Raw genomic sequence first — 27636 nt, forward strand, 5'->3', positions numbered from 1 at the left:
TCCCAAGCAGCGCAGCTGTTGAAGTCTGCAGCAAGAATCGAGCTTGGAATTGTCTGATAAAAAAGTACTTTTTTCTTTCATATAAAAACATGCTTCTAAAGACAACTTGGTTGTAAGGGAGATTTTGAATATTTTAATATTAATATTGACTTATTTTCCCAGAATGCATCGGGTGCAGTGCCGGGCCCTCACCTGCCTCCACAACATAATGTCTGTCATGGACGCCGAGGCCCTGGGGGGAGCCCCTGCTCTTCAAGCTTTGGCTGAGCATCTCTCCAACATGATCTTCAGCAAGCCAGGTTAAACAGGACGCCCATACTATAACTGGACTACATCATGATCTGGTCTTCAGCAAGCCAGTTTAAACAGGACCCCCATACTGTAACTGGACTACATCATGATCTGGTCTTCAGCTGGCTGGGTTAAACAGGACGCCCATACTGTAACTGGACTACATCATGATCTGGTCTTCAGCAAGCCAGTTTAAACAGGACCCCCATACTGTAACTGGACTACATCATGATCTGGTCTTCAGCTGGCTGTGTTAAACAGGACGCCCATACTGTAACTGGACTACATCATGATCTGGTCTTCAGCTGGCTGGGTTAAACAGGACCCCCATACTGTAACTGGACTACATCATGATCTGGTCTTCAGCTGGCTGGGTTAAACAGGACGCCTATACTGTAACTGGACTACATCATGATCTGGTCTTCAGCTGGCTGTGTTAAACAGGACGCCCATACTGTAACTGGACTACATCATGATCTGGTCTTCAGCTGGCAGGGTTAAACAGGACGCCTATACTGTAACTGGACTACATCATGATCTGGTCTTCAGCTGGCTGGGTTAAACAGGACGCCTATACTGTAACTGGACTACATCATGATCTGGTCTTCAGCTGGCTGGGTTAAACAGGACGCCTATACTGTAACTGGACTACATCATGATCTGGTCTTCAGCTGGCTGGGTTAAACAGGACGCCCATACTGTAACTGGACTACATCATGATCTGGTCTTCAGCTGGCTGGGTTAAACAGGACGCCCATACTGTAACTGGACTACATCATGATCTGGTCTTCAGCTGGCTGGGTTAAACAGGACCCCCATACTGTAACTGGACTACATCATGATCTGGTCTTCAGCTGGCTGGGTTAAACAGGACGCCCATACTGTAACTGGACTACATCATGATCTGGTCTTCAGCAAGCCAGGTTAAACAGGACGCCCATACTGTAAACTGGACAACATCATTATCTGGTCTTCAGCAAGCCAGGTTAAACAGGACGCCCATACTGTAAACTGGACTACATCATGATCTGGTCTTCAGCTGGCTGGGTTAAACAGGACTACATTATGATCTGGTCTTCAGTAGGCTGGGTTAAACAGGACTACATTATGATCTGGTCTTCAGTAGGCTGGGTTAAACAGGACTACATCATGATCTGGTCTTCAGCTGGCTGGGTTAAACTGGACTACATCGTGGTCTGGTCTTCAGCTGGCTGGGTTAAACAGGACTACATCATGATCTGGTCTTCAGCTGGCTGGGTTAAACTGGACTACATCATGATCTGGTCTTCAGCTTGCTGGGTTAAACTGGACTACATCATGATCTGGTCTTCAGCTTGCTGGGTTAAACTGGACTACATTATGATCTGGTCTTCAGTAGGCTGGGTTAAACAGGACTACATTATGATCTGGTCTTCAGTAGGCTGGGTTAAACTGGACTACATTATGATCTGGTCTTCAGTAGGCTGGGTTAAACAGGACTACATTATGATCTGGTCTTCAGTAGGCTGGGTTAAACAGGACTACATTATGATCTGGTCTTCAGTAGGCTGGGTTAAACAGGACTACATTATGATCTGGTCTTCAGTAGGCTGGGTTAAACTGGACTACATTATGATCTGGGGCTTCATTTATAAAACTGTGCGTAGGATTCACGTCAAAAGGTTGCGTAAGCATGAAACCCAGGACGTGCGTACGCAAAAAAATATTCTGATTTATAAAACGGTGCATACGCACGTCCCACGCCAGTTTTCCTTTATAAATCACAATCAACTCTAAATGTGGCGCAACTTTGCCAGCTTCATGTCCTGCCCACAGTTGCCTATAAATAGGCAGTGAAACACCCCTAATGAATATGCATTTCACGAAGACGACAATGGCAAACGCTGAAAAGAAGGCCAAGAAAAGGGATTTTAGCCATTTGATTGCCTCTGAAAAGCTACAGGTGTGGGAATTATCCTGATTGATTGTAAATGACGAACAGTTCTGCACAACGAATGTGATGATGACGATAATAATAATGATAATAATACACGTTATTTGTCTAGCTCCATTGAAAACAGTTACAAAATTAAGAGATAAAGCGAACAAAAATTTAAAACAATAAACACATTATAAAACATAATATATGAGTATAATAACAATATATGAAACTATGCTCGTATCTGCCCAACTGCCGCATTGTAAACGGCATCAGTGCAGCGCAATTTGTCTGACTGTTCACCATATTATTTATGAGAATACATTTAATAACATGAAGTATTGTTTAACAATTCGTCTACATATTTCAGGGATTATTTTACAACAACATCTCCGTTTATATTTACCATCCTAAATCATATTTCTTGGGCACTCCAGGGAGCATCAATCAAACAGCTGTTTGTTTATTCGTTGTAAGAGGCTTTTATCCGTTTTTGCAAATTAACTCTTCGTATATGATACCTGAGAGGTAATATTTCATTACATTACATTACATTGCGTGGCATTTAGCAGACGCTCTTATCCAGAGCGACATACAACAAAGTGCAAATTAAACACAAGAACAAGTGCAAAGAGGACCTGAGAGGACAGTATAGTTCCGAGTCCTAGTGTAAACATGCAGAAAATCAGAACCCTTTAAGAGTACAATCAAAACAATCAATTTCGTTTTATTTTACACAGTGGTATCTGTTGTATCATTTTCGACTTCTCTCGTCGCCAAATGTTGTGTTGCACTTAGGAAGGGAGAGAACCCGTATAGCGAGATTCAACAACACAACACTTTAATAAGTATAACAGGGACGAAGCACGTCCTGGCCATACCCAGCCACAACTCCCGGCAAATCTTTATATCTTTTTACATCCTGTTTCACTTCCCGTTTTCCTGGTCTTACGTCACGAGCATTAAAGGCACAGTTTCTCATTTCTCCAGTTAATGTGCGTACGCATGGGTCAGAGTTTCCGTGGAGGACCGCACATTTTCCCATCAAGTTCGTTTTTTATAAATGCCAAAGTTTGCTTAGAAAGTGACGTACGCATTCTTTTGTGCCTACGCAACGTTTATAAATGAGGCCCCTGGTCTTCAGGAGGCTGGGTTAAACTGGAAGTAGACAATTAGCCCTTTCAGTCCCATGTGTGCCATATGGCAGTGAAGCGTAACTCCCGTAAAATCCCATGGCACTCTCCACCTTACACCTTTTCAACCCGCCAAATTGTCCATTAAAACCCCACTAAAACCCCATTAAAACCCCACTAAAACCCTTCTAAAACCCCACTAAAACCCTTCTCAACCAAAGCCAAAGCCAATTGGATTTGGATGGAGCCACCTCATATTGGGCTTGGGACTGATAAGGTTCAGAAGTCTTTCGTAAATAGGAAGTCTGCACTTTTAATACGTCTGCATCACAGTCTTTGGTAAACTCGATAAAGCCAGAAGCACTGTCCTCCTGTCGGAACTGAACAGAAACATGCATTAACACATCTGTCATTTATCTTCTTGTTCAGAGATTCCCAAACAGGAGGAGTTCCTGGAAGCAGTGACCAGCGCTGTGCGGTCACTGCTGCAGATCATGGCTTCCAAAAACATCCCGCAGGTGAGTGACAGACACTCTGTTGTGACAGACTTGTTTCATGAACATTGAAAGGGTAGAACATTTTAGGGTAGTCATACTTCTCCCTCTTAAATACCATTTAAAAAAAGAACATGATTGGACAAAGAGGTCTTTTTCTTACCTGATCCCATGTGGTAGCTTCTCACACCTCAGTTTTGACTCAAATAGTCATTCCTTTGGTAAGGAATGCCAAAGTATTGCACTGTTGCCTCGCGGCCAGAAGGTGACCAGTTCAAATCCCCTCCGAGGCCTTTCTGTGTGAGTGTGCATGTTCTCCCCGTGTCTGCGTGGGGTACCTCTGGGCACTCTGTGTGGAGTGTGCATGTTCTCCCCGTGTCTGCGTGGGGTACCTCTGGGTACTCTGTGTGGAGTGTGCATGTTCTCCCCGTGTCTGCGTGGGGTACCTCTGGGCACTCTGTGTGAAGTGTGCATGTTCTCCCCGTGTCTGCGTGGGGTACCTCTGGGTACTCTGTGTGGAGTGTGCATGTTCTCCCCGTGTCTGCGTGGGGTACCTCTGGGTACTCTGTGTGGAGTGTACATGTTCTCCCCGTGTCTGCGTGGGGTACCTCAGGGTACTCTGTGTGGAGTGTACATGTTCTCCCTGTGTCTGCGTGGGGTACCTCTGGGCACTCTGTGTGAAGTGTGCATGTTCTCCCCGTGTCTGCGTGGGGTACCTCTGGGTACTCTGTGTGGAGTGTGCATGTTCTCCCCGTGTCTGTGTGGGGTACCTCTGGGTACTCTTTGTGTGGAGTGTGCATGTTCTACCCGTGTCTATGTGGGGGACCTCTGGGTACTCTGGCTTCCCCCCAAAGGCATGTATGTTAGGCTGATTGGAGAGTCTAAATTGCTTGTGGGTATGAGTGTGTGTGTGAGTGAATGGTGTGTGTGCCCTGCGATGGAGTGGTATCCTGTGCAGGGTGTGTTCCTGCGCCTACCAAATGCATTCTGGGATAGACTCCAGCCCCTCATGCCCCGAGTGGGAATAAGCGGGTTAGACGATGGATCGATGGATACATGCAGCAGTCTTGTGAAAAAAACATTCCAATTTCTTAACCAAGCCTTTCTCCTGTGTCTCTCTGCATGTTGTGGCTGTGTTTCTCTGTGTGTTGTGGCTGTGGCAGTGCATGAGCCCGGAGCAGCTGCTGAGGCTGAGTGAGGCGGCGACGCGCAGCGAGGCCGTCAGCATCCGGGTGAACGCGCTGGCCATCCTGGGCATCACCGGCAGCACGCTGGCCCGGGAGCAGGGCAGCGCCCCCAGCCTGCAGGTACCGCACGGAGGCCGCTAGTCCGCCAGGACGCAGGGCTCCAGCCACAGCCACAACGCCAAATAACCCTCTCAGCCCCGAGCCCAATATGAAGCGGCTCCACCCACATCCCAAGGCGGTTGGCTTTGGCTGAGAAAATGAAGAATATTTAGTAGGGTTTTAATAAGGGCTCAAAACAATAGTATACCAGTCATTGGTTGAAAAGGTATATGGTCAAGAGTGCCATATATCACATTTTACAGTAGTTACGCTTGAGTGCCATATCACATTTTACAGTAGTTACGCTTTAGTGCCATATATCACATTTTACAGTAGTTACGCTTGAGTGCCATATATCACATTTTACAGTAGTTACGCTTGAGTGCCATCTATCACATTTTACAGTAGTTACACTTGAGTGCCATATATCACATTTTACAGTAGTTACACTTGAGTGCCATATCACATTTTACAGTAGTTACGCTTGAGTGCCATATCACATTTTACAGTAGTTACGCTTTAGTGCCATATCACATTTTACAGTAGTTACGCTTTAGTGCCATATCACATTTTACACGCTTGAGTGCCATATATCACATTTTACAGTAGTTACGCTTGAGTGCCATATATCACATTTTACAGTAGTTACGCTTGAGTGCCATATATCGCATTTTACAGTAGTTACGCTTGAGTGCCATATATCACATTTTACAGTAGTTACGCTTGAGTGCCATATATCACATTTTACAGTAGTTACGCTTGAGGGCCATATATCACATTTTACAGTAGTTACGCTTTAGTGCCATATCACATTTTACAGTAGTTACGCTTGAGTGCCATATATCACATTTTACAGTAGTTACGCTTGAGTGCCATATATCACATTTTACAGTAGTTACGCTTGAGTGCCATATATCGCATTTTACAGTAGTTACGCTTGAGTGCCATATATCACATTTTACAGTAGTTATGCTTGAGTGCCATATATCACATTTTACAGTAGTTACGCTTGAGGGCCATATATCACATTTTACAGTAGTTACGCTTGAGTGCCGTATATCACATTTTACAGTAGTTACGCTTGAGTGCCATATCACATTTTACAGTAGTTACGCTTTAGTGCCATATATCACATTTTACAGTAGTTACGCTTTAGTGCCATATATCACATTTTACTGTAGTTACGCTTGAGTGCCATATATCACATTTTACAGTAGTTATGCTTTAGTGCCATATGGCACTCTTGAGACCGAAAGGGTTAACGAGTAGTATAATAATTAAAATAAGCAGGTCTGTTGTAGTATAATATAATATAATATAGTATAATAAAATAAGCAGGTCCGTTGTATCAAAATGATGAAAGTGACTTCAAAGAAAAAAGACTGTAATCTTCTTCTTTTTCTTCAGGTTATAGGCAGTGCCTTGCTGCAGGTAGCGTCAAAGGATCACAACATGGTGGTGTGCGGGGAGGCCCTGGATGCTCTGTTTGATGTGTTTGCGGACGGGAAGGAGGCAGAGCAAGCTGCTAAGAACATCCATCTGTTACCTTCTCTGAAGGCCCTGCAGCCTGCCTTCAAGGCCAAGGTAACATAGTGCCAGCCTTCCTCTCTCCTGACATGAGCCTGCACAGGCTCTGCCAGCTTAGTCCTGTATCAACTGTCTTTTTTTTAAATGCTGCCTTCAGCTTTTCTTTTTATCACTGTAGCAGGTTGCCTGTGCACTGTTCATCTCAACATTTTGGTTATATATCGTCCCCCCAACTAATCGCTACTGTACACATACGGTTTTAAACGCAGTTTGTGGCACATTACCATTAATTAAGACAAAGTAACGTTAACTACACTGTCAATTTAATTTTATTGGCACGACTGCATTTCTTAGTGTGAAATAGTGAAATGCATTAGTGTTAAAGATAAAACAAATAAATTATAGAAAAGAAAAAAAACAAAAGGAATAGTTAGAAATAGTAGAAATATAGCTAGAATAGTAATAAGAATAGCAATAACATTTTATACTACTGTACCGATTTTTATACTGCTGTATACAGCAGAATTAGCTAGTTATTGAAGTACAACTGGAACAGCAAGTGACAGCATTTTGGTCACTCACTGACCAAAAACGCTCCTGTAATGAAACATGGTACTAACATGACTCGGTGACAAGTTGCATATGTTAACGCTATATATTCACTGTTAGTTCATCAAACTTTATTAAGTGGAATCACTTGGCTTTCTTCTGGGATCAGTCACTCAGTTCTGGGTTCGGTCACTCAGTTCTGGGATCGGTCACTCAGTTCTGGGATCAGTCACTCAGTTCTGGGATCAGTCACTCAGTTCTGGGTTCGGTCACTCAGTTCTGGGTTCGGTCACTCAGTTCTGGGTTCGGTCACTCAGTTCTGGGTTCGGTCACTCAGTTCTGGGTTCGGTCACTCAGTTCTGGGTTCAGTCACTCAGTTCTGGGATCGGTCACTCAGTTCTGGGATCAGTCACTCAGTTCTGGGATCAGTCACTCAGTTCTGGGTTCGGTCACTCAGTTCTGGGTTCGGTCACTCAGTTCTGGGTTCGGTCACTCAGTTCTGGGTTCGGTCACTCAGTTCTGGGATCGGTCACTCAGTTCTGGGTTCAGTCACTCAGTTCTGGGATCGGTCACTCAGTTCTGGGTTCGCTGTCTTTCATATAGGACTGAGTTACAGTTGATTGATTGCAGTGCTTTAGGTGATTGACCAATAAAGCATTTTAGAATCTCAACAAAGCCACTTCGCTTGGAGTTTGTGATGGGAAAGTGATGGAGGCGAAAACTGCAAAATCAGTGAAGACTGTGTGGGCAGGACAGCAAGGCCACTGTGGCCGCAGGCATGACATTAATAATGGGGCAAAGAGAGGGGCATTAAGGCCACAGAGAGGGGTAAAGAGAGGGGCATTAAGGCCACAGAGAGGGGTAAAGAGGGGCATTAAGGCCACAGAGAGGGGTAAAGAGAGGGGCATCGCGGCCACAGAGAGGGACAACAACCCCACAGGGGCCACAGCCGTCATTGGGGCCACAGCTGTTGTTGGGGCCACAGCCGTCGTTGCCGCTGGTGAAATTCCTGCCCTGCCATGATGGCTATTTCGCCCAGCCTTTCTGTAAATTACATTTTATTTTGCCGGTCTTTTAAAAAAAAATGCTCTCCTGTGACTGTGACTGTGACTGACTGCCTGTGACTGACTGTGCCTGTGCCTGTGCCTGTGACTGACTGTGCCTGTAACTGTGACTGACTGTGACTGTGACTGTGACTGACTGCCTGTGACTGACTGTGCCTGTGCCTGTGACTGACTGTGCCTGTGACTGTGACTGTGACTGACTGCCTGTGACTGACTGTGCCTGTGCCTGTGACTGACTGTGCCTGTGCCTGTGACTGTGACTGACTGTGCCTGTGCCTGTGTTCCAGCTGCGGAAGGAGAGGAAGGGGAAGTACAGCCCCGGCCAGCTGTGTGTGCTGGACAACGTCAGAATCAACCTCAAGAGGTTCATCGGCTACCTGGAGTCTCTGCCCTAGAGCCCAACCCTGCCGTCCAGGGACCACACAGCCCTGGAGCTGAACCCTGCGGTCCAGGGGAGCACACAACCCTGGAGCTGAACCCTGCAGTCCAGGGGAGCACACTGACTGATCATGGGAACTGCGGAATGCAGTTCCGCAGACTCCAGCTTTATTGAAAACATTGGACTGAATGAGATATTTGTTTTATTTGTTTTAATTTTTGTTGGTTTTATCAATGGTTTTTGGAAAACAGTATATCCATTTGTAGTCTCAAGGCTTTGAAATGCATGAGTTAACTTAAGAGGGAAGCTAAAAACTAAATAATGATCTGGATGCAATACAGAAAAGAAGCTTAGTTTTTCCCTTGCAATAAAGTTTTTAAGTTTTATTTTTTGACAAAACTCCAACTTTGTCTTTTTTACCATCAGTGCTGAAGTGATATTCTTACAAATATCCATGGCTCAGGCAAAACAGACAGCAGTGAGTTCCAAAAATTTGATTGTGATGTAGTCCTGCATCAAGCCCACAGGAAATCACAATTATCTACCGAACATGTTGCAAGAATATCATTACATTACATTACATTATTGGCATTTGGCAGACGCTCTTATCCAGAGCGACGTACAACAAAGTGCATACCCATACCAGGGATAAGTGCGCTGAAAGACCCTAGAGGGAAGTACAATTTCAACTGCTACCTGTACAACAAAGATAAGGACGAGGGCCAATTTTTTTTTTTTTTTTTTTTTGAACAAAGAAACAAACAGCAAAAGTGACCAAAGTTAATTATCCAAACACTGCTTACCTAGCCAACTAAAAATACCGATACACAAAGCAAGTCACAGAGACAACAATTAAGGTTCACAGGGAGGTAGGGAGGGATGGGGAGAGGTGCAGCTTGAAGAGGTGTGTCTTCAGCTTGCGCTTGAAGGTGGGGAGAGATTCTACAGTTCTGACCTCAACGGGGAGCCACCGTGGAGCCAGAACAGACAGTAGTCGTGAGCGTGAGGTGGAGGTTCGGAGAGGGGGAGGTGCCAAACGGCCTGTGGAGGCTGAACGAAGAGGTCTGGCAGGGGTGTAGGGTCTGATGATTTTTTGTCGATAAGCTGGGGAAGACCCTTTAACTGCTTGGAAGGCTAGCACCAATGTTTTGAATTTGATGCAAGCCATGACAGGCAGCCAGTGGAGGGAAGTAAGCAGGGGGGTGACGTGTGAGTATTTGGGAAGGTTGAAGACCAGACAAGCTGCTGCATTCTGGATGAGTTGGAGGGGTCTGATGGCGGATGCTGGGAGGCCAGCCAAGAGGGAATTGCAGTAGTCCAGGCGGGACAGAACCATCGCTTGGACCAGGAGCCGAGTAGGGGGTGAGAAAGGTGCGGATTCTCCGTATGTTGTATAGGAAGAACCCGCAAGACCGGGTCACCGCCGCAATGTTCTCGGAAAGGGACAGTCTGCTGTCCATCACCACGCCGAGGTTCCTTGCACTGGGTGACGGCGTGAGTGTGGTATCCCTGAGGGAAATGGAGAGATCCAGATGGGGAGAGGTATTGGCAGGGATGAATATCATTTCAGTCTTGCCTGGGTTGAGCTTTAGATGGTGGTTGTCCATCCAGCTCTGGATGTCCCTCAGGCAAGCAGAGATACGGACTGAAACCTGCGTATCAGACGGCGGGAACGAGATGAAGAGTTGGGTATCGTCCGCGTAGCAGTGGTAGGATAGCCCATGTGCAGTGATCACAGGGCCAAGGGAGCGAGTGTGAAGAGAAAAAAGAAGCGGGCCAAGGACTGAGCCCTGGGGAACTCCTGTGGCGAGGGGCCGAGGTGTTGATACCGAACCAGCCCAGGCAACCTGGAAGGAGCGACCAGAGAGGTAGGACTCAATCCAGTCCAGGGCTGTGCCACAGATGCCTGTTGCTGACAGGACAGACAGGAGGATTGAGTGATCCACAGTGTCGAAGGCAGCAGAGAGATCTAGAAGAATGAGGACAGAGGAGAGGGAGGCTGCTCGTGCGGCATGGAGTGACTCACTGACGGAGAGGAGCGCAGTCTCTGTCGAGTGGCCCGATCTGAAGCCAGACTGATGGGGGTCTAGCAGGTTGTTGTTAGAAAAGAAAGAAGAAAGTTGAGTAGAAGCGGCTCGTTCTATAGTTTTAGAAAGGAAAGGAAGAAGAGATACCAGGCGGTGGAGGGATCCAGAGCAGGCTTTTTTAGCAGCCTTACATATCCAGATATCCATTTAAATGGCTACGCTTACCTGTTCTGGATTGTTATCCTGTTGGAAACATTGGTTGTCAAGCAGTTGTTTCTGGAGATTGGGGGGAACCATTGTGCCTATTGGCGGTGTTTCCACTACTGAATTCTTCTGCCATTTCTGTTCCCTGGTCTGCACTCTGGAAACGACATTACGACAGTAAATGGCATGACTACCCTACTTTCTGAGATCAACTACCGCTACCAAATCTGTAGCTATCGAGACTAAAATATAAATGACCTATGGGTCCATGTCAGCAGTTATCAGACTCTGTCATGGATTTAATGAGTTCTGTTCTTCATATTATGTCCTGTCCCATTTGCCTTTATATTTAGGTCAAAGTCTGAATCAGAAGATGGTCATGCTAAGCACTGGGACCTTGGGGTCATTTAACAGATATGCTTTGTATTAAAGTATAACAGTTCATAAAATTCAGTTCACAATAATGACACTTCTTAGCCATAGTAACCTAGTTGTAATTTATTAAATTGAAGTAATTACGCAGTAATAAATGGAAGAAGAAGAAGAAGATTGAAATTTATTGAACCCCATGGGCTAATGTGTCCTCTACATTTGACCCATCCTTGTTATTTAGGAGCAGTGGACAGCCACTGTGTGGTGCCGGGGGGTAGGAACTGTTGGAGATGTCCTGTAGTTTACTCTGGATTAAAATCATATTTAAAGCATCCAGGTTTTTTGCTCAACCAAGTATAACAATGGGCAAGATGTGTGATGTAAACAGACTGTTTGTGCCAGGCTTGGTGGTTCCAGCGTCTCGCGCGCACACAGCCAGTGTGCCGCTGTCACACATAGAACGTCCAGTGAGAAGAAAGGCCACACATGCTCAAATACCAGCTGTTTACAGTTGTTATGTGCACTGCAGAGGTGTCTCTGAACAGCGGCACATCGAACCTTGAAGCGCACAGGCTACAGCAGAAGACGGCCACGCTGGGTTCCACTGGGTTCCACTGCGTACGACAGTAAGATGGGCCACGCTGGGTTCCACTGCGTACGACAGTAAGATGGGCCACGCTGGGTTCCACTGCGTACGACAGTAAGATGGGCCACGCTGGGTTCCTCTGCGTACGACAGTAAGATGGGCCACGCTGGGTTCCACTGCGTACGACAGTAAGATGGGCCACGCTGGGTTCCTCTGCGTACGACAGTAAGATGGGCCACGCTGGGTTCCACTGCGTACAACAGTAAGATGGGCCACGCTTAAGTATTTGGACAGTGCTACAGTTTCTGTTCTTTTGGCTCTGTACTCCAGCACATTGGATTTGAAATGAAAGGATGCCAATAACTCCAGAGGCAATCAAAATCTATATACAAAATCTCATATTGACAGACGCCAATAACAGACTTCAAATGCAATCAAAAGCATAGAATCAAGACTAGATGCTGAAAGCTTTTATACACCTGCATTAAGGAATCAATTTAATACACCTGACTATTGAGAAGCACAATGTGAATCTCTGAGAGTCTGATAAGACCCTTTTTCTTTCACATCAAGTGGGCGGCCGTATTCGTATTTGCCGTTTACCTGAGTTTACCTGAGGAACATGTATTCACCATTTACCTGAGTTTACCTGAGGAACATGTATTCACCGTTTACCTGAGTTTACCTGAGGAACATGTACTCACCGTTTACCTGAGGAACATGTATTCACCGTTTACCTGAGTTTACCTGAGGAACATGTCTTCACAGTTTACCTGAGGAACATGTCTTCACAGTTTACCTGAGGAACATGTCTTCACCGTTTACCTGAGGAACATGTATTCACCGTTTACCTGAGGAAGAGATGGCGCCAGGATGCACTGTGGGAAGAAGACACAACATGTCTGTGTGTGATGCCCTGGCCAATGTTCTGCTGGGGTTCAGGCATTCATGTGGACGTCACTTTGACACGTGCCACCTACCTAAAGATCACTGTGGACCAGGCACACCCCTTCATGGCAACAGTATTCCCCGATGTCAGGTGGTCATTATGTGTTATACCTTTTTATATACAGTATCCTATACTAGTAATAGTCAAAAATGACTTGGCAGGACATTAGACTGCGGCCTCAGAAAGTATTCAGACCCCTTCACTTATTGCACAATGGATAAAATTGCCATTTCTACCAATCAACAGTCAATAACACATCATGACCAAGTGAAGTTTTTAGAAATTTTAGCAAATGTATAAAAACATTTTTTTTAAATTAAATCTCTCATTTATACACTCACTGAGCTTAATTAGGAACATTTTTACTTTATTATACCAACTTATTAATGCAATTATCTAATCAAAACTAATAAAAATCCAGTGATCAGCAGTTCTGCAGAGAGAAACGCCTTGTTAATATTAGAGAGAGGTCAGAGGGGAATGGCCAGACTGGCAAAAGCTGACAGGAAGGTGACAGTAACGCAAATAACCACCCATTACAACAGCGGTATGCAGAAGAGTGACTTTGACTGTGGTATGACTTGAAGCCTATAGGAGTCAGTAGCCTACCTCCTTCAAAGGATACACACAATACATGTGTGTTCAGCGATTATAGTTCCAACCGTCGAATTTATCCGAAAACAACATCTCTCGATCTCTTCCGAAAGGTATCCCTTGTGGGAGAATATTCGAAATATTACTGAAACAAAGTTACAGATGCTCAAACACCGTGGAAGTGGAAGCTTTTTTTCACACTGATTTAAAAAAAAATTTTTTTTAGTATTTCAATAGATACATATGCTCCTGGCTGTGTCTGGTGGGCTTAGAAACCCACAGCAAAAACGCTGAAAAAATCGCTTTCAAATTTGATGATAATATCACCAAAATTAGCATAGATTTTAGTATTAATGAGTAGTGTTGACCCAAACACTACACGAGGGTTAAAAGGCACGTTAATATTAAAACATTCACAGTGTAATCTCTCTTTTTTGCTTGCAAGTGTAAATGACTAATGAGGAATCGCGCGCGCTGTTTCATGACAGTTGATTTGGTATTTATGAATGCGAGTTTTCCTTCCATTTTCATTTGTACAAAACAACATTCATAAACTAAATGTCATAAAAGCATTATTTCGTTCTGCTACGTCAGTCTTTTAAGCGATCACGCCTGACTACCAAACCGAGAACGTCATGATCATGCACTCTGATAAGAATTTGGGATTTGTCTTTATAATGGACGGTTGCAAAATGATGCTGCAAGCTATGATTAGACTGCCGTATTAACACATTTACACCTTAAGCATTATGTATGTAGTCCTGTCTTATTTCCATGTGCGCACTTACAGAGCAAGGTCACTGCCCCTGATTGTTTCCGTATTTAAAGAGTACTCAGGAGCAGTTAACCAAGACTCCGCACATGTAAGTTCACAGGTAGAGAGAATCAACTAACGGAAGAACATCGAAAATGCAAATTGAATTAAATTGAACAATTAATGAACCGAAAACATTTTCAGTTTTTTCTCATGCGACTGTCGATTTAAAATTTGGATACTGCAAAGAAAACATCTTGGAGCACACTTCTAGGTGAGCGTTTTTTATTTCAGAAATATTTTGTTCTGAGTTCAACGGAGCATAACTCACTTGGAATATGACACGAATCAAGGCAGTTTCCAACAGGCTATTACAGTCATTTGTCCCGTGTCTGAAGCTCAAAAGGCGACCAAGGCGCAGCAATCCCGACTTAATTTTGTATTGCGCATTATAGCCTATATGCCATTTATGACGTATATTTTTTACTGTAGCCTATCGCCGACAATTATGGCAAGTAGCCTATATTTAATATTAAAACCAGACTGCCCTAATGATAATGACAAAAGGAAATACATTTTTGTGCTTGTTTTGATTGATACTCCTGTCCACATGGCTTGTATGTCGGCTAAGTGTTCCGCATATTGACGTATCGAAGTCTGCTGTTGAGAATTATCGCAGGTAAAAGGTGGTACAGCTGAATCGAAGTCTATCTGAGGGCAAGTAGAATTCGATTATAAAAATCTTTCCCAATCTTTCCCGCTGTCATTATTTGCGTTTGCGAGCGGAGAGCAGAACGATGTGAAGGTTTTGTCGTCACTCTGATGTTAAAGCAATTGATTACTGTCTCGCCGCACTTGTTCAGTGTATCGTTCTTTTAATGGCAGCTGAGCTATTACTCTGATGCACTCACCACCAAATCAAACGCTTACCACGTCGCAGAATTAGAAGGGAGCTACTGCCAATCAATTAGAAGACAGATGCACAGATGCTAATATGACTGGTTGCATGAGCGCATCTGTCATATTTACAGGTAGCCAGAGGAACACTGGAATTAAACCCGCCCTACCTCTGGTGGGATATGCTTTATGCTTTTCTTATTTCTATCTGAATGATCTGCTATTTATTTTTGATGCAAATTATAAAAGTATTTGCATCACAAACATTACCCACCGCATTTCTATTTTAGAGCCAAGATAGAAAATAATAAAATCAATCCTATTTTTGTGGAACAGTTATGTGTTATGCTAAAGCTCATAACACAAGACACCTGCTACGTTGAATTGCGACTTGATGTGCATTTTATCAATGCCGGTCAGTGTCCTTTAAAGGTAGCGCTGAACAATCAAACGTTGTAAAGTAACCAATGATTTATCTTCAAATCAAATCATTTCATAAACATGTAAAAAATGTAGTTCTTGTTTATGCAAGTAATTTGATTGTTATGCTATGTGTGCTATTGATGTTATGTTGAAGGAACGATATGAAATGGCATTTCCAGTACTTCACAGAAGTATTCTCTATTCTGATGCAACCTGTTAACAGGTTTGCAAACGTTTTTTAATCAATTCTGGTCCACCAAGAATGTCCAAACCGTCAATTAGTTATTTAATGCACAATATCTCTAGCCTATCCCAGCATGCAGTGAGCAAGAGGCCAGAACACAGCCTGGAAAAGTCACCAGTCATTTGCACACACCATTCACTCACACATTCACTCACACATTCACTCACACCATTCACTCATACAATCACTCACACATTCACTCACACCATTCACTCACACCATTCACTCACTTCAGACACATGCACAGTAGTACCTGGCGGAAACCCTCACAGACACAGGGAGAACATCAAACAAAAAGAAAGGCTCTCAGTTGGGATTCTTGCTCTGAGGCAACAGTGCTATTGACTGCATCACCATGCCACACCTCCACAGAACACTGAAAAACAAATGTGGTAGGTGTCCCCTAGATACAGTGGATATCTTCATTCATATGAAATGTGGCAGGTATCCCCTAGACACATAAAAAACACATACACATGTTAATACCATGTAATTAAAGCTGAGTGCATATTTACCCCAAATGCAAATGCTGTAAATATATAGCAAAAATAATTAATTGCATTTGGAAGGCACTGTATATGGAGTGGAGGCTTTTGAACCATTAATCTAATGTTCACCAGGAAATGTATTTAGTTGCATTTTCAAAAGATAAAATATTGTATTTCATTCTCATACGTTTTTTGGTTGCAGTATTTTGTAGTTTATTTTGATACATTTACATTTGATATTTCATACGTTAGTGCCTAGGATAGAGCCTGTGTTAGTGCAGTTTGAAATCCTTGAAAACTTTTTTCACTTTTTGAAAAATACCAGCATAGGATGCAGCATGATGTCAGCATGTGTACAAAATATGGTAAAGAAATCAACAGGCATTCAAATTCCACAAGTGTTCCTCTTTAAATACAAAACATCTACAAAACATTTTGTCCAGACAACTGATTTTTTTATACAAAATGTTAAGAAAATTCAACTTCACACATGTTTTATTCACATATATGAGAGTATGTTTTAGAAAGAACCAACCTGCATCACATTTAAAATGAGGTTACCCAGAGCCCTGTTAGCCAGTATAATTACCGGTGTATCTATACCAAGTTCCTGGTGTAGTCACCTGAACATGACACATTATACCATGTTGGAAACGGTAGGAAACCCCATACAAGAAGCTTACCATGTTTTACATTAGTTTGGTATTGAAATGGCCTAGCAATGCATTTGTGCAAAAATAAGTAGTAGTTCAGGACATTCACTTAGATATAGTCTCGGCAAAAACATAGTTCTCGAAAATAGCTGAACGGATTACGAAATGAACTTCAACGTTAGTCCGAAAACAGTCATAGCTTTATAACCTGCATAATTATTATTTGTATCATCATTTATTTCATTTATTAATTTAATGTATTTATATATTACATACATTTCTACTGTTTCTCACTGGTTACCCTGTGCTGGCCAGAAGCAGATGGGATCCCCCTCTGAGCTCGGTTCTGCTCAAGGTTTCTTCCTGTTAGTCAGGGAGATTCTCCTGCCACTGTCGCCCTAGGCTTGCTCTGAGGGTCTCAGGCCTGGGCTCTTTGTAAAGCTGCTTGCTATACAATAAAATTGAATTGAATAACAAGGTGGGATAATTCATATATTTATATTTCTCTTGATTTGTTGATAATAACCACTTTGTCAGTGAAGCCCTGCATCATTTATGCTGGTTGTTCAATATCAATACACAAATCTGTGAAATGTAAATAATACAATCTGTTCATGTTCTGTAATTAAGAACGCTATTTTTAACAGGGAAACACTATGCTCCACAGGGTTCTGTATAAAGAAATGGCTCATATGCTAATATATTACTTATCTACCAAGTAAAGGGAATATAGTTATAATCATATTACTGTTCAGATTATCACCAGCATTATCATTAACATCATATAAAAACCTGTCAAATTATTTTCACAAACACAAACACTTTCATAAACATCTTTCACCAAATGTAGGCTACTGTAGGGACCACGTGACTACGCTTCCCATGATTCCACAGGACACTTCAGTGACATTTACAGCACCACCCCCAGCGTGATGTTACAGTTAGACAAATACTATAACGCTGGAAGCCATAAACAATAACCGTATAAGACCTTGGACAATCGCATTATCCCGGCTCTCTCTTCTTCTCATTCTTTTCTCCATCCCGTTTGCTCTGGCTTTGTGCCAACTCGATCCACGCTCAATCCCAAGGGATCAGCAGTTTCTGAGACACTCAAACCACCCAGTCTGGCACCAACAATCATTCCGTGGTCAAAGTCACTTAGTTCAAGTTTTTTCCCATTCTGATGGTTAATGCGAAAATTGACTGATGTTCCTGACCCATATCTGCATGATTTTATGCATTGTACTGCTGCCAAGCGATTGGCTGATTAGATCGCATGAATAAGTTGGTGCCCAGGTGTCCCTATTGAAGTGCTCAGTGAGTGTATTTACTTTTTTTATTTTTTTATTCCCGCCACCACCACCCGCCTCTTGGGAGGTGAACTCTGATTTTATTTTTAATCATAAATGAGGAACGGGTATAACAGAAACAATAGTGTGTGTGTTATTGGAGTTTGATTGTATGTGTGTGTGTGTGTGTGTGTGTGTGTGTGTGTTATTGGTGTGTGAGTGTATATGTGTGTGTGTGTCTGTGTTATTGGAGTGTGAGTGTATGTGTGTGTGTGTTTGTGTTATTGGAGTCTGAGTGTGTGTGTGTGCTATTGGAGTGTGAGTGTGTGTGTTTGTCTGTGTTATTGGAGTGTGAGTGTGTGTGTCTGTGTTGTTGGAGTGTGAGTGTATGTGTGTGTGTGTGTGTGTGTGTGTGTTATTGGAGTGTGAGTGTGTGTGTGTCTGTGTTGTTGGAGTGTGAGTGTATGTGTGTGTGTGTGTGTTATTGGAGTGTGAGTATATGTGTGCGTGTTATTGGAGTGTGAGTGTATGTGTGTGTGTGTGTGTGTGTTATTGGAGTGTGAATGTATGTGTGTGTGTGTGTGTGTGTCATTGGAGTGTGAGTGTGTGTGTGTCTGTTATTGGAGTGTGTGTGTTACTGGAGTGTGAGTATGGGTGTTAGTATGTGTGTGTGTGTGTGTATGTATTATACAGAGTGTGAGTGTGTGTGTGTGTGTGTGTTATTGGAGTGTGAGTGTGCATGTGTGTGTGTTACTGGAGTGTGAGTATGGGTGTTAGTATGTGTGTGTGTGTTTGTATTATACAGAGTGTGAGTGTGTGTGTGTGTGTTATTGGAGTGTGAGTGTGCATGTGTGTGTGTTATTGGAGTGTGAGTTTGGGTGTTAGTATATGGTGTGTGTGTGTGTGTGTGTGTGTGTGTTATTGGAGTGTGTGTGTGTGTGTGTGTTTGGAGCATGTGTGTGTTATTGGAGTGTGAGTATGGGTGTTAGTATGTGGACTATACATTAATTGGTTTGATGTTGGGTCTATGAGATACATTTTGAGGGTAAAACTGAGAGTGTGTGGCTGTGTATGGATGATATGTATATCATCATATTTACTTGTGAGTGTGTGTGCTTGCTGTGCATATGAATATGTGTTTGTGTGAGTGGCACTAATTAAGCGGTAAGTTTAGGTAACCTATGATGGGTGTCCAGATTTCAGTGAAGTTTTCAAGTTGATTCTTTAAAGTTTATATAATTTCATATTATTTCATATTATTATTTTCATATATTTTTTCTAATGATATGTATTCTGTGAGAAGGTTCAACCATCGCATAGTATTTTTCCAATGTAAGAGGACAGTGTTCTTGGCGAGAGTTTGGGCAGTGAGTTCTGGGTGTTGAGTTTATGAGCAGAGGGAGGGAGATAGAGGAATGCTGCAGCCCAAACAGGACCATGTTTTAGTGACCGTGTGCCAAACAGGACCATGTTTTAGTGACCGTGTGCCAAACAGAACCATGTTTTAGTGACCGTGTGCCAAACAGGACCATGTTTTAGTGACCGTGTGCCAAACAGGACCATGTTTTAGTGACCGTGTGCCAAACAGGACCATGTTTTAGTGACCGTGTGCCAAACAGGACCATGTTTTAGTGACCATGTGCCAAACAGAACCATGTTTTAGTGACCATGTGCCAAACAGAACCATGTTTTAGTGACCGTGTGCCAAACAGGACCATGTTTTAGTGACTGTGTGCCAAACAGGATCATGTTTTAGTGACCGTGTGCCAAACAGGACCATGTTTTAGTGACCATGTGCCAAACAGAACCATGTTTTAGTGACCGTGTGCCAAACAGGACCATGTTTTAGTGACTGTGTGCCAAACAGGATCATGTTTTAGTGACCGTGTGCCAAAAGGGTTGGATGGGTGGGCATAGCCAAGTAGCCTGGAAATAATTGTTCAGAGTTCAGAGTGCAGTGTGAGCATATGTCAGTGTGTGCTAGTCCCATTTTATACATCTTGTGTTGAGGAATATGTGCTCTGTGGTTTCCCTTGTATTAAATTAGTTGTACATTAGTGTTGTTAGTCATTGTGAATATGTTGGTGTTAGTGTTGTTAGTCATTGTGAATGTGTTGGTGTTTGTGTCATTAGTCATTGTGAATGTGTTGGTGTTAGTGTTGTCAGTCATTGTGAATGTGTTGGTGTTAGTATTGTCAGTCATTGTGAATGTGTTGGTGTAAGTTAGTGTTGTCAGTCATTGTGAATGTGTTGGTGTAAGTTAGTGTTGTCAGTCATTGTGAATGTGTTGGTGTAAGTTACTGTTGTTAATCATTGTGAATGTGTTGGTGTAAGTTAGTGTTGTCAGTCATTGTGAATGTGTTGGTGTAAGTTAGTATTGTCAGTCATTGTGAATGTGTTGGTGTAAGTTAGTGTTGTTAGTGATTGTGAATGTGTTGGTGTAAGTTAGTGTTGTTCGTGATTGTGAAGGTGTTGGTGTACGTTAGTGTTGCTAGTCATTGTGAATGCGTTGATGTAAGTTAGTATTGTTAGTGATTGTGAAGGTGTTGGTGTACGTTAGTGTTGCTAGTCATTGTGAATGTGATTGGTGTTGCTAGAAGTCGGCATTGGGAGAGATGGCCAAATTCAGTTCCCATCCTGTGATGGGGAGGTGTATTGTAGAGTCCATATCTGTTAGTAGTTTGTATAATTTAGAGAGAATTTTCTTTGGAGATGGTATTTCATTGATTTCTGTTATGAGTAATGGTGGCTGCAGGTCATTCTGCACTATATTGATTTTGGATTTCAGGACAGATTTTAGCTGAATATATTGAAGGTCTCTCCCAACGCCGTATCTCTGGATTAGATCTTTAAAAGTGATTCATGTCTTCTCTTGAAAAATGTTTTGGAGATGGGTAATACCTTTTTTGTTTCCATGTGGTGAAATTCAGTGTGTTGTTGAGCTGGAAGTCAGGGTTATGCCACATTGGGGTTTATTTGCAGGGTGTCAAAGTATTAATTATGTTTTTGGTGGATTGAGTTTACTGAAGAGTAGCTAATTTGATTCTGGGTTTTGTATTTTTCCAGTAGAACTTGGTTGTTGTTGAATCTCAGGAGTGGAACCAGTCGGTGGTGGGTTGGCTTGGGATCATGGTAAACAGCTGATTGAGTGAGTGTATTTCCAATGCCTGCAGTGTAAATAGGAAACATTCAGTTTGTAAAGTCTAGTGATTGTAAGTATGCATTACATTACATTAATGGCATTTGGCAGACGCTCTTATCCAGAGCGACATACAGTTGATTAGACTAAGCAGGAGACAATCCTCCCCTGGAGCAATGCAGGGTTGAGGGCCTTGCTCAAGGGCCCAAGAGCTGTGCAGATCTTATTGTGGCTACACCAGGATTAGAACCACCAACCTTACGTGTCCCAGTCATTTACCTTAACCACTACGCTACAGGCCACCCTATGCCTGATGCTTGTGCTTCATAATTTGGTGAAAGGCTTTGTCATTAGGCAATTTGTTTGGAGCATGGTGAAGATGGGAATGAGACAGGCTGGCATGTGGACCAATAAGGACTGTGAGGGGAAGGGAGTTACTGTAGCACTGCGATAAGGAGCAGTCCAGCCTGCTGCTCAGTGCTGGGATTTCTGTGTCGTTGAAGTGCAGTGGGGCTCCTCTCATCACTGTGTCATTCTTCACCAGCCTTCCTTTGTTGAAGGCAACAGTCCGGCACTCTTCAACAGTCAGGCACTCTTCAACAGTCAGTTACTCTTCAACAGTCAGGCACTCTTCCGCATATACTGTAAGTATATAGCCCAGGAAGCATATTGCTGTAAACGTTATGGAGTAGGTGTGTGTGTGCGTGTGAGTGTGTGTGTTTGTGTGTGTGTGAGTGTGTGTGCCTGTGTGAGTGTGAGTGAGTGTGTGTGTGCATTTTTGTGTGTGTGCGCGTGTGTGTGGGTGCACAATGTGTGCATGCGTTCATGTGTAGGCGTTTTTGTCTCTCTACCTCTTTGACTGTTTGTGGTCACATTCATACCGTAGCACCACAGTGTTGCGTAACTCCACTGACAGCGCCCCAAGTGGATAAGAGCCTTTTCTGCAGTGTTTTTCGGGTTGGTGTATTGCAGCTGAAAGCACTGCTGTGTTTTTCCCAATCTGGAGTAAAACACTGATTGTGCTTCTGTGACGTGCGGATCCAGAGAGTGTGTTCTCTGCCAGGTTCTTGATAACAGCAGGCGAGCAGGTGAGTGCTGACCTAAGAGCAGGCATTGTGTTGTGTTGAGCTTTGTGTGGATGTGTGTATAATATTTGTGCTGTATCAATGCCTTTTTTAAGCTGAGGTTGTACATGCTGTGGTGATTGTGTGTAGCTCCCAGGCTTGGGGTTTGCTTGAGATGACATACAGATCTTTCTATTGCATTCTGTGTGTTCTGGGCTTCAGTCAATGTCTGATGCGATGCAAATTACACTTGCTGGAGCAGATCAGGAAATGTGTCGCACTGCACTGTGAGAGTAATGATCCATGTGCTCAGTTTCCTCACTGTTTTCTTTTCAATATTTGTATTACCTTTTTTAATTCTAATGTCTGTAGAATTATTGATACCACTGTCTTTATGGGAATGGCAATAGTTTGACCATCACTCTCAACAGGAAGCAGAGCACTCAATCACACTTCAAATGGTCATTTTGTCTCGTGGTGGACTTCTGACATCTCTTCAGAAGCTCAGAGCAACAGGGGGACTACAGTTTGTTTTAATTGTCCTCCAGCAGGCATTTAAATTAATCTCTGACTCTTTGAGTCTGTGACGGGAACAGAAGAAAGCTGAAACCTAAGATGGAGTATTTCCCCATACAGAAAGAGGATATGCCTACTGGCCTGGCCATGCTATGTACAGTGCTGATTTCCTCTTGCAGTTCTGGAAATGAAAGTGGGCTCAACTCCCTCCACAGTTGATGTGAAAGACAAATTATAGGAAGGGTTTAGATGCAATTATCGGCAGTAGCGGCTCTTGAGCTCAAAATTGAGGCGGCATAATATATTCCCTTAAACAAATTATTGGTCTTGACCTGTTTTCAATCATTTACCTTGATTAACTAGTTTGCCAATGGGAAAAATCAATTTATTGTGTTGCAATAAATGCTACCTAACCTGAGCTCGATTGTTTATGTGACTAAATTTGCATATTGATAGATAGCCTTCATCTTTGCCATGAATATTCTCACAGTATGAGTACGGAAAACAAAGAGTAGCTTCATGTATCAACAATTTGGAATAATGTTGTTTGAAATGTGCGCAAATAAAGAGTTTTATTTCTGTTTTACCTAATTGAGTAGAGTGGCTGCACCTGACAGTACCATCACTTAATCACGTTGTTAATCAAGGAAATGACTAAACTACAGATAATTGTGTTGCTATTGAAATAAGGTGGCTTGTTGTTTTCAAGCATTATTTTTGCGTCTCACACTTTTCTGATGCAACTGCAGACTTTGAGGACTATAGTGAATGAGCTCATCTGGAAAGAGATGACCCCTCTCCCCGGAAATTATGAATCAACATTCTGGAGAAAACATAACTGATGACTCACAGAAACCTTTGTCCTCTTCAGTATAGAGTGGAGCGATGGATTAGAACTGTGGAGCTGACTAGCAGATACGGGCTACACACATGAGTTAATTCAATATGTATTTGGTGAGGACACAGTCAATAGAACCATATGTTCAAGCAAATATAGATCAGCCAAACATATAATAGCAAACAGAATACGAATGAATTTAAATGAATGAGCCAGTCAAAGTGAGATGAAAGGGAGCCCTTAAAGAAGCTATGTGCTCTACACAGCTGGCACTGTGGTGGAGCACCTGGGCTCCATCTTATCACCTGTGGTGGAGCACCTGGGCTTCCATCTTATCACAGCAGGTATTGGCACTTCGTCTGAAGGCAATTAGTCCTTAATGCTGATTCCCCCTGCATATAACATTGAGTTCATATGCTCGTTCACACAAAACGCTACCCCCCAGCAGATGTCTTCACATTAAAACAGCTTTAAATGTGTTTAAATGCTTTAATTTCCTCTCTGCTGTCTTATGCTATATTTCTCAGGTTTGGGCAGGTCAGTCTTGATCTGCGTTGCGTGAACAGAATGTTCCAGTCCATGTGCCAGTCAATGTACCCAGCAATATGGCCACCAAAGGGGCCAGAGTTTCTCTAGGGGCACAATAGCAGTGTGCTCTCTATCTTTTACATACAGGGGACATACTAGCCAATGTTGTTTCTCCAATGTTGTTTCTCTCCATATTTACTTGCTGTGATTTATTTTAATCTAAAGTCTGAATGGTTGGCTTCTGAGTTCATTGTCATCGGTACACAACCTGAGCTATGCGCACGCTGAAGTCTGAAGCATGTGAAAGTGTGGCTTCCTGTCACGCCGCAGTCTGCAGGTTGAATTGCACGAGTCAGAGGAAGATGTGGATCTCAGGATGACATGCCTGTGGCTCCTTTCACTATCAATGCGACGTGCAATCTGAGATCTGCAAGAAACGCCAGCCGACCAAATCATTCTCATCCTCCTGCCTCGTGTTGCCACTGTAGCAGCCCTCTGTTCTACACGGGCTGGCCTAAGGTTTCAAGGGGTATCTGAGGGGTGGAAAAATTCCGATTATTTTTAAATAAGAGTAGGTGTTACACCGGGGGAACAGAAGAACCAAAAGCAGACGGGTGCAGAAAAAATGGCAGGTTTAATTGCAAAAGCAGGGGCAGAGAGAGTGGACTCAAAAAACAGGCCAAGGTCAAAAACCAGGAGGTCAGATATCCACTAAAAACAAAAAAGAGTCCAGGGAAGCAGGCAGGGGACAAAACCAGAAATCCAGATATACAAGGCGGAATGCCACAAGGGCAAGGACAATAATGAGGGGGAAACGAAAACGTGGACTGGATTCACAAAGACACACATGTAATACAGGACTGGATTCACAAAGACACACATGTAATACAGGACTGGATTCACAAAGACACACATGTAATACAGTACTGGATTCACAAAGACACACACGTAATACAGGACTGGATTCACAAAGACACACATGTAATACAGGACTGGATTCACAAAGACACACACGTAATACAAACGGCTCCGGACTAGAGAGTAGACAATTGCACAAAATCAGGAGATGCAGAGATACGGCGAGACAGGTGCGAATACTTCGCTGAAACTAAGCAAGTAATCAGTGATAGAATAGGGAGGCGGAGTTACAGAACAGAATTGACACTGGAGATGCGTTAAGTTAGTTAAGTGATTTAAATGACAAATACCCAAAACTAGTGAATGTTAGTTTGTTAGTTTGACGAACATATTAGTGTGTTAGTATAATTAGTACTGTACAAATTCTATGTTAGTTGGGACTAGTATATTAATGCTATGTACAAACATGAACTGGAGAGAAAGCAGGAAGTAAGGAATGCAAGATAGGAAGGTTGAACCCTGGAACTACCGTAAACACCAAAATAGTGGGGCACGCAGACAGGGGAGTGACTGGGCTAGTAAACATTCAGACTCAGACATCACAGGGGAAGACGAGTGCAAAGACTAATAATAATAATAATAATAAACTTTATTTATAAAGCACATTTAAAACAACCATGGTTGACCAAAGTGCTGTACAAAAAACTAGGCAATAAAATTAAAAATAAAATGAAATAAAATGAAATAAAATGAAATAAAATGAAATACATGTTGATTTCCCATTTATGTCTGACATAAAGGCCTCACTAAAAAGGTGGGTTTTTAACAAGGATTTAAAAACATCTATGTTTTGGGCAGATTTAATATGTGGCGGTAGGCTGTTCCACAACTTGGGGCCAGCTACCTCAAAGGCCCGGTCACCCCTCCTAGCTCTCCTCGACAAAGGGACATCCAAAAGTTGCTGATTGCATGATCTAAGTGATCTAGCTGGGGTATACATGTTGAGGAGTTCAGACAAGTATGTAGGTGCTAGACCATTCATTGCCTTAAAAACAAATAATAAAAATTTAAAATTTATCCTGTAATGGACAGGAAGCCAATGTAGGGATGACAGTGCTGATGTAATATGCTCCCGTTTCTTTTTGCCAGTCAGAAGGCGGGCAGCAGCGTTCTGCACTAGCTGCAGACGGCAGAGAGAGGACTGGTCTAAGCCTATATATAGAGAATTGCAGTAGTCCAGCCGAGATGTTATAAAAGCATGGACCACTCTTTCCAAATCCTTTTGAGAAAGATAGGCCTTGACCTTGGCTATTTGTCTTAACTGAAAAAAGGCAGCTTTGACAACAGCACTAATTTGCTTCTCAAGTTTAAAGGCACTGTCAAAGGTGAAACCAAGGCTTTTCGCAGCAGGAACATTTTTGGGGGCCAGGGGGCCCAAAGCACCAACAATGTCCTCCAATTGAGTTGAATGTCCAAACATAATGGCCTCTGTCTTATTTTCATTTAAATGCAGGAAGTTAGCATCCATCCAGTTTGTTAAGTCTTTAAGACATGCAAGTAAAAGCTGCAGTGACTTCTTGCATTGAGATTTTACAGGTAAGTAAATCTGTACATCATCAGCATAGCAATGGAAAGAAAGGTTGTGCTTCCTGAAAATTGACCCCAGGGGAAGCATATATAAAGAAAATAAAATAGGACCTAGAATAGAGCCCTGGGGGACTCCACAAGTGAGTGGGCTGTATCTGAGGAGTAATCTCCCACATGGACAGAGAAACTCCTGTCCAATAGGTACGACCGAAACCACTCCAAGGCAGCCCCCTTAATACCCACACAGTGTTCAAGGCGAGATAAAAGAATCTCATGATTCACTGATTCAACATGATTCAACATGATTCAAATGCCGCTGTCAAGTCTAAGAGCACCAGGATAGCAGGCTCACCAGAGTCTGTAGTTATTATCAGATCATTAAAAACTCGTAAAAGGGCAGTTTCAGTACTGTGCCGAGGTTTAAAACCAGACTGAAACATTTTTATCTAAAAATGATTGTAACTGAATAAAAACTGCTTTCTCCAATACTTTAGACAAAAAAGGTAACTTGGAGATAGGCCTAAAGTTAGAGAGAACCGAGGGGTCAAGATTTTTCTTTTTGAGCAGTGGTTGCACTACAGCATGTTTGAATGCAGCTGGGACACATCCTGAACTGAGACTGAGATTGATTAGCAATAATACGCTAGCACCAACTGAATCAAAAACTTCTTTGAGAAGACGAGAGGGGATGCTGTCTGAGGGGCAATATGTAGGCCTCAGATGCTTAATTATATCTGAGAGCGAAGGGAGGGATATAGGCTTAAACTGGTAAAAAATGGCAGAGCACAGAGATGGAGCAGGGTCAATGGTAACACTCAATGTGTTAACACTCGTGTGGGCTAGCCTAAGAGTAGAGACCTTCTCAATGAAAAATTTTAGAAAATTTTCACAGAGTGCGGGTGAAGATATGATGGGGGATACATCACGGGGGTTAATAAGGGAATTAAAAACATTAAAAAGAACCCGAGGCTTGTGGGTGTTT

General features: G+C 42.9%; 2 protein-coding genes across 7 annotated transcripts in view; both read left to right on the forward strand.

Annotated features, from left to right (window-relative positions):
• The window catches only part of heatr3 (HEAT repeat containing 3), a 22881-nt gene extending 13854 nt beyond the window's left edge, over nt 1-9027 (forward strand). For both annotated transcript variants that reach the window (XM_061245872.1, XM_061245873.1), the window contains 6 exons: nt 1-64; nt 163-299; nt 3772-3860; nt 5000-5143; nt 6530-6706; nt 8550-9027. The exon at nt 1-64 is cut by the window's left edge and continues 19 nt beyond it. In XM_061245872.1, the coding sequence (XP_061101856.1) occupies nt 1-64; nt 163-299; nt 3772-3860; nt 5000-5143; nt 6530-6706; nt 8550-8657 (719 nt within the window). In that variant the 3' untranslated portion in view covers nt 8658-9027. The remainder of the gene's footprint in view (nt 65-162; nt 300-3771; nt 3861-4999; nt 5144-6529; nt 6707-8549) is intronic.
• Nucleotides 9028-14220: 5193 nt separating this feature from the next.
• LOC133130254 (adenylate cyclase type 2-like) overlaps nt 14221-27636 on the forward strand; it is a 57741-nt gene continuing 44325 nt past the window's right edge. The window contains exon 1 of one of the 5 annotated variants that reach the window (XM_061244680.1): nt 14221-14401. The gene's annotated coding sequence lies outside the window, so the exon portion shown is untranslated. Of the gene's footprint in view, nt 14402-21854; nt 21908-22004; nt 22352-27636 lie in introns of those variants that run through there. The other 4 variants (XM_061244681.1, XR_009708935.1, XM_061244679.1 and 1 more) reach the window with 4 other exon arrangements.

This window comes from Conger conger, chromosome 6, assembly GCF_963514075.1.
Source record: "Conger conger chromosome 6, fConCon1.1, whole genome shotgun sequence".
In the NCBI taxonomy this organism is placed as follows: Eukaryota; Metazoa; Chordata; class Actinopteri; order Anguilliformes; family Congridae; genus Conger; species Conger conger.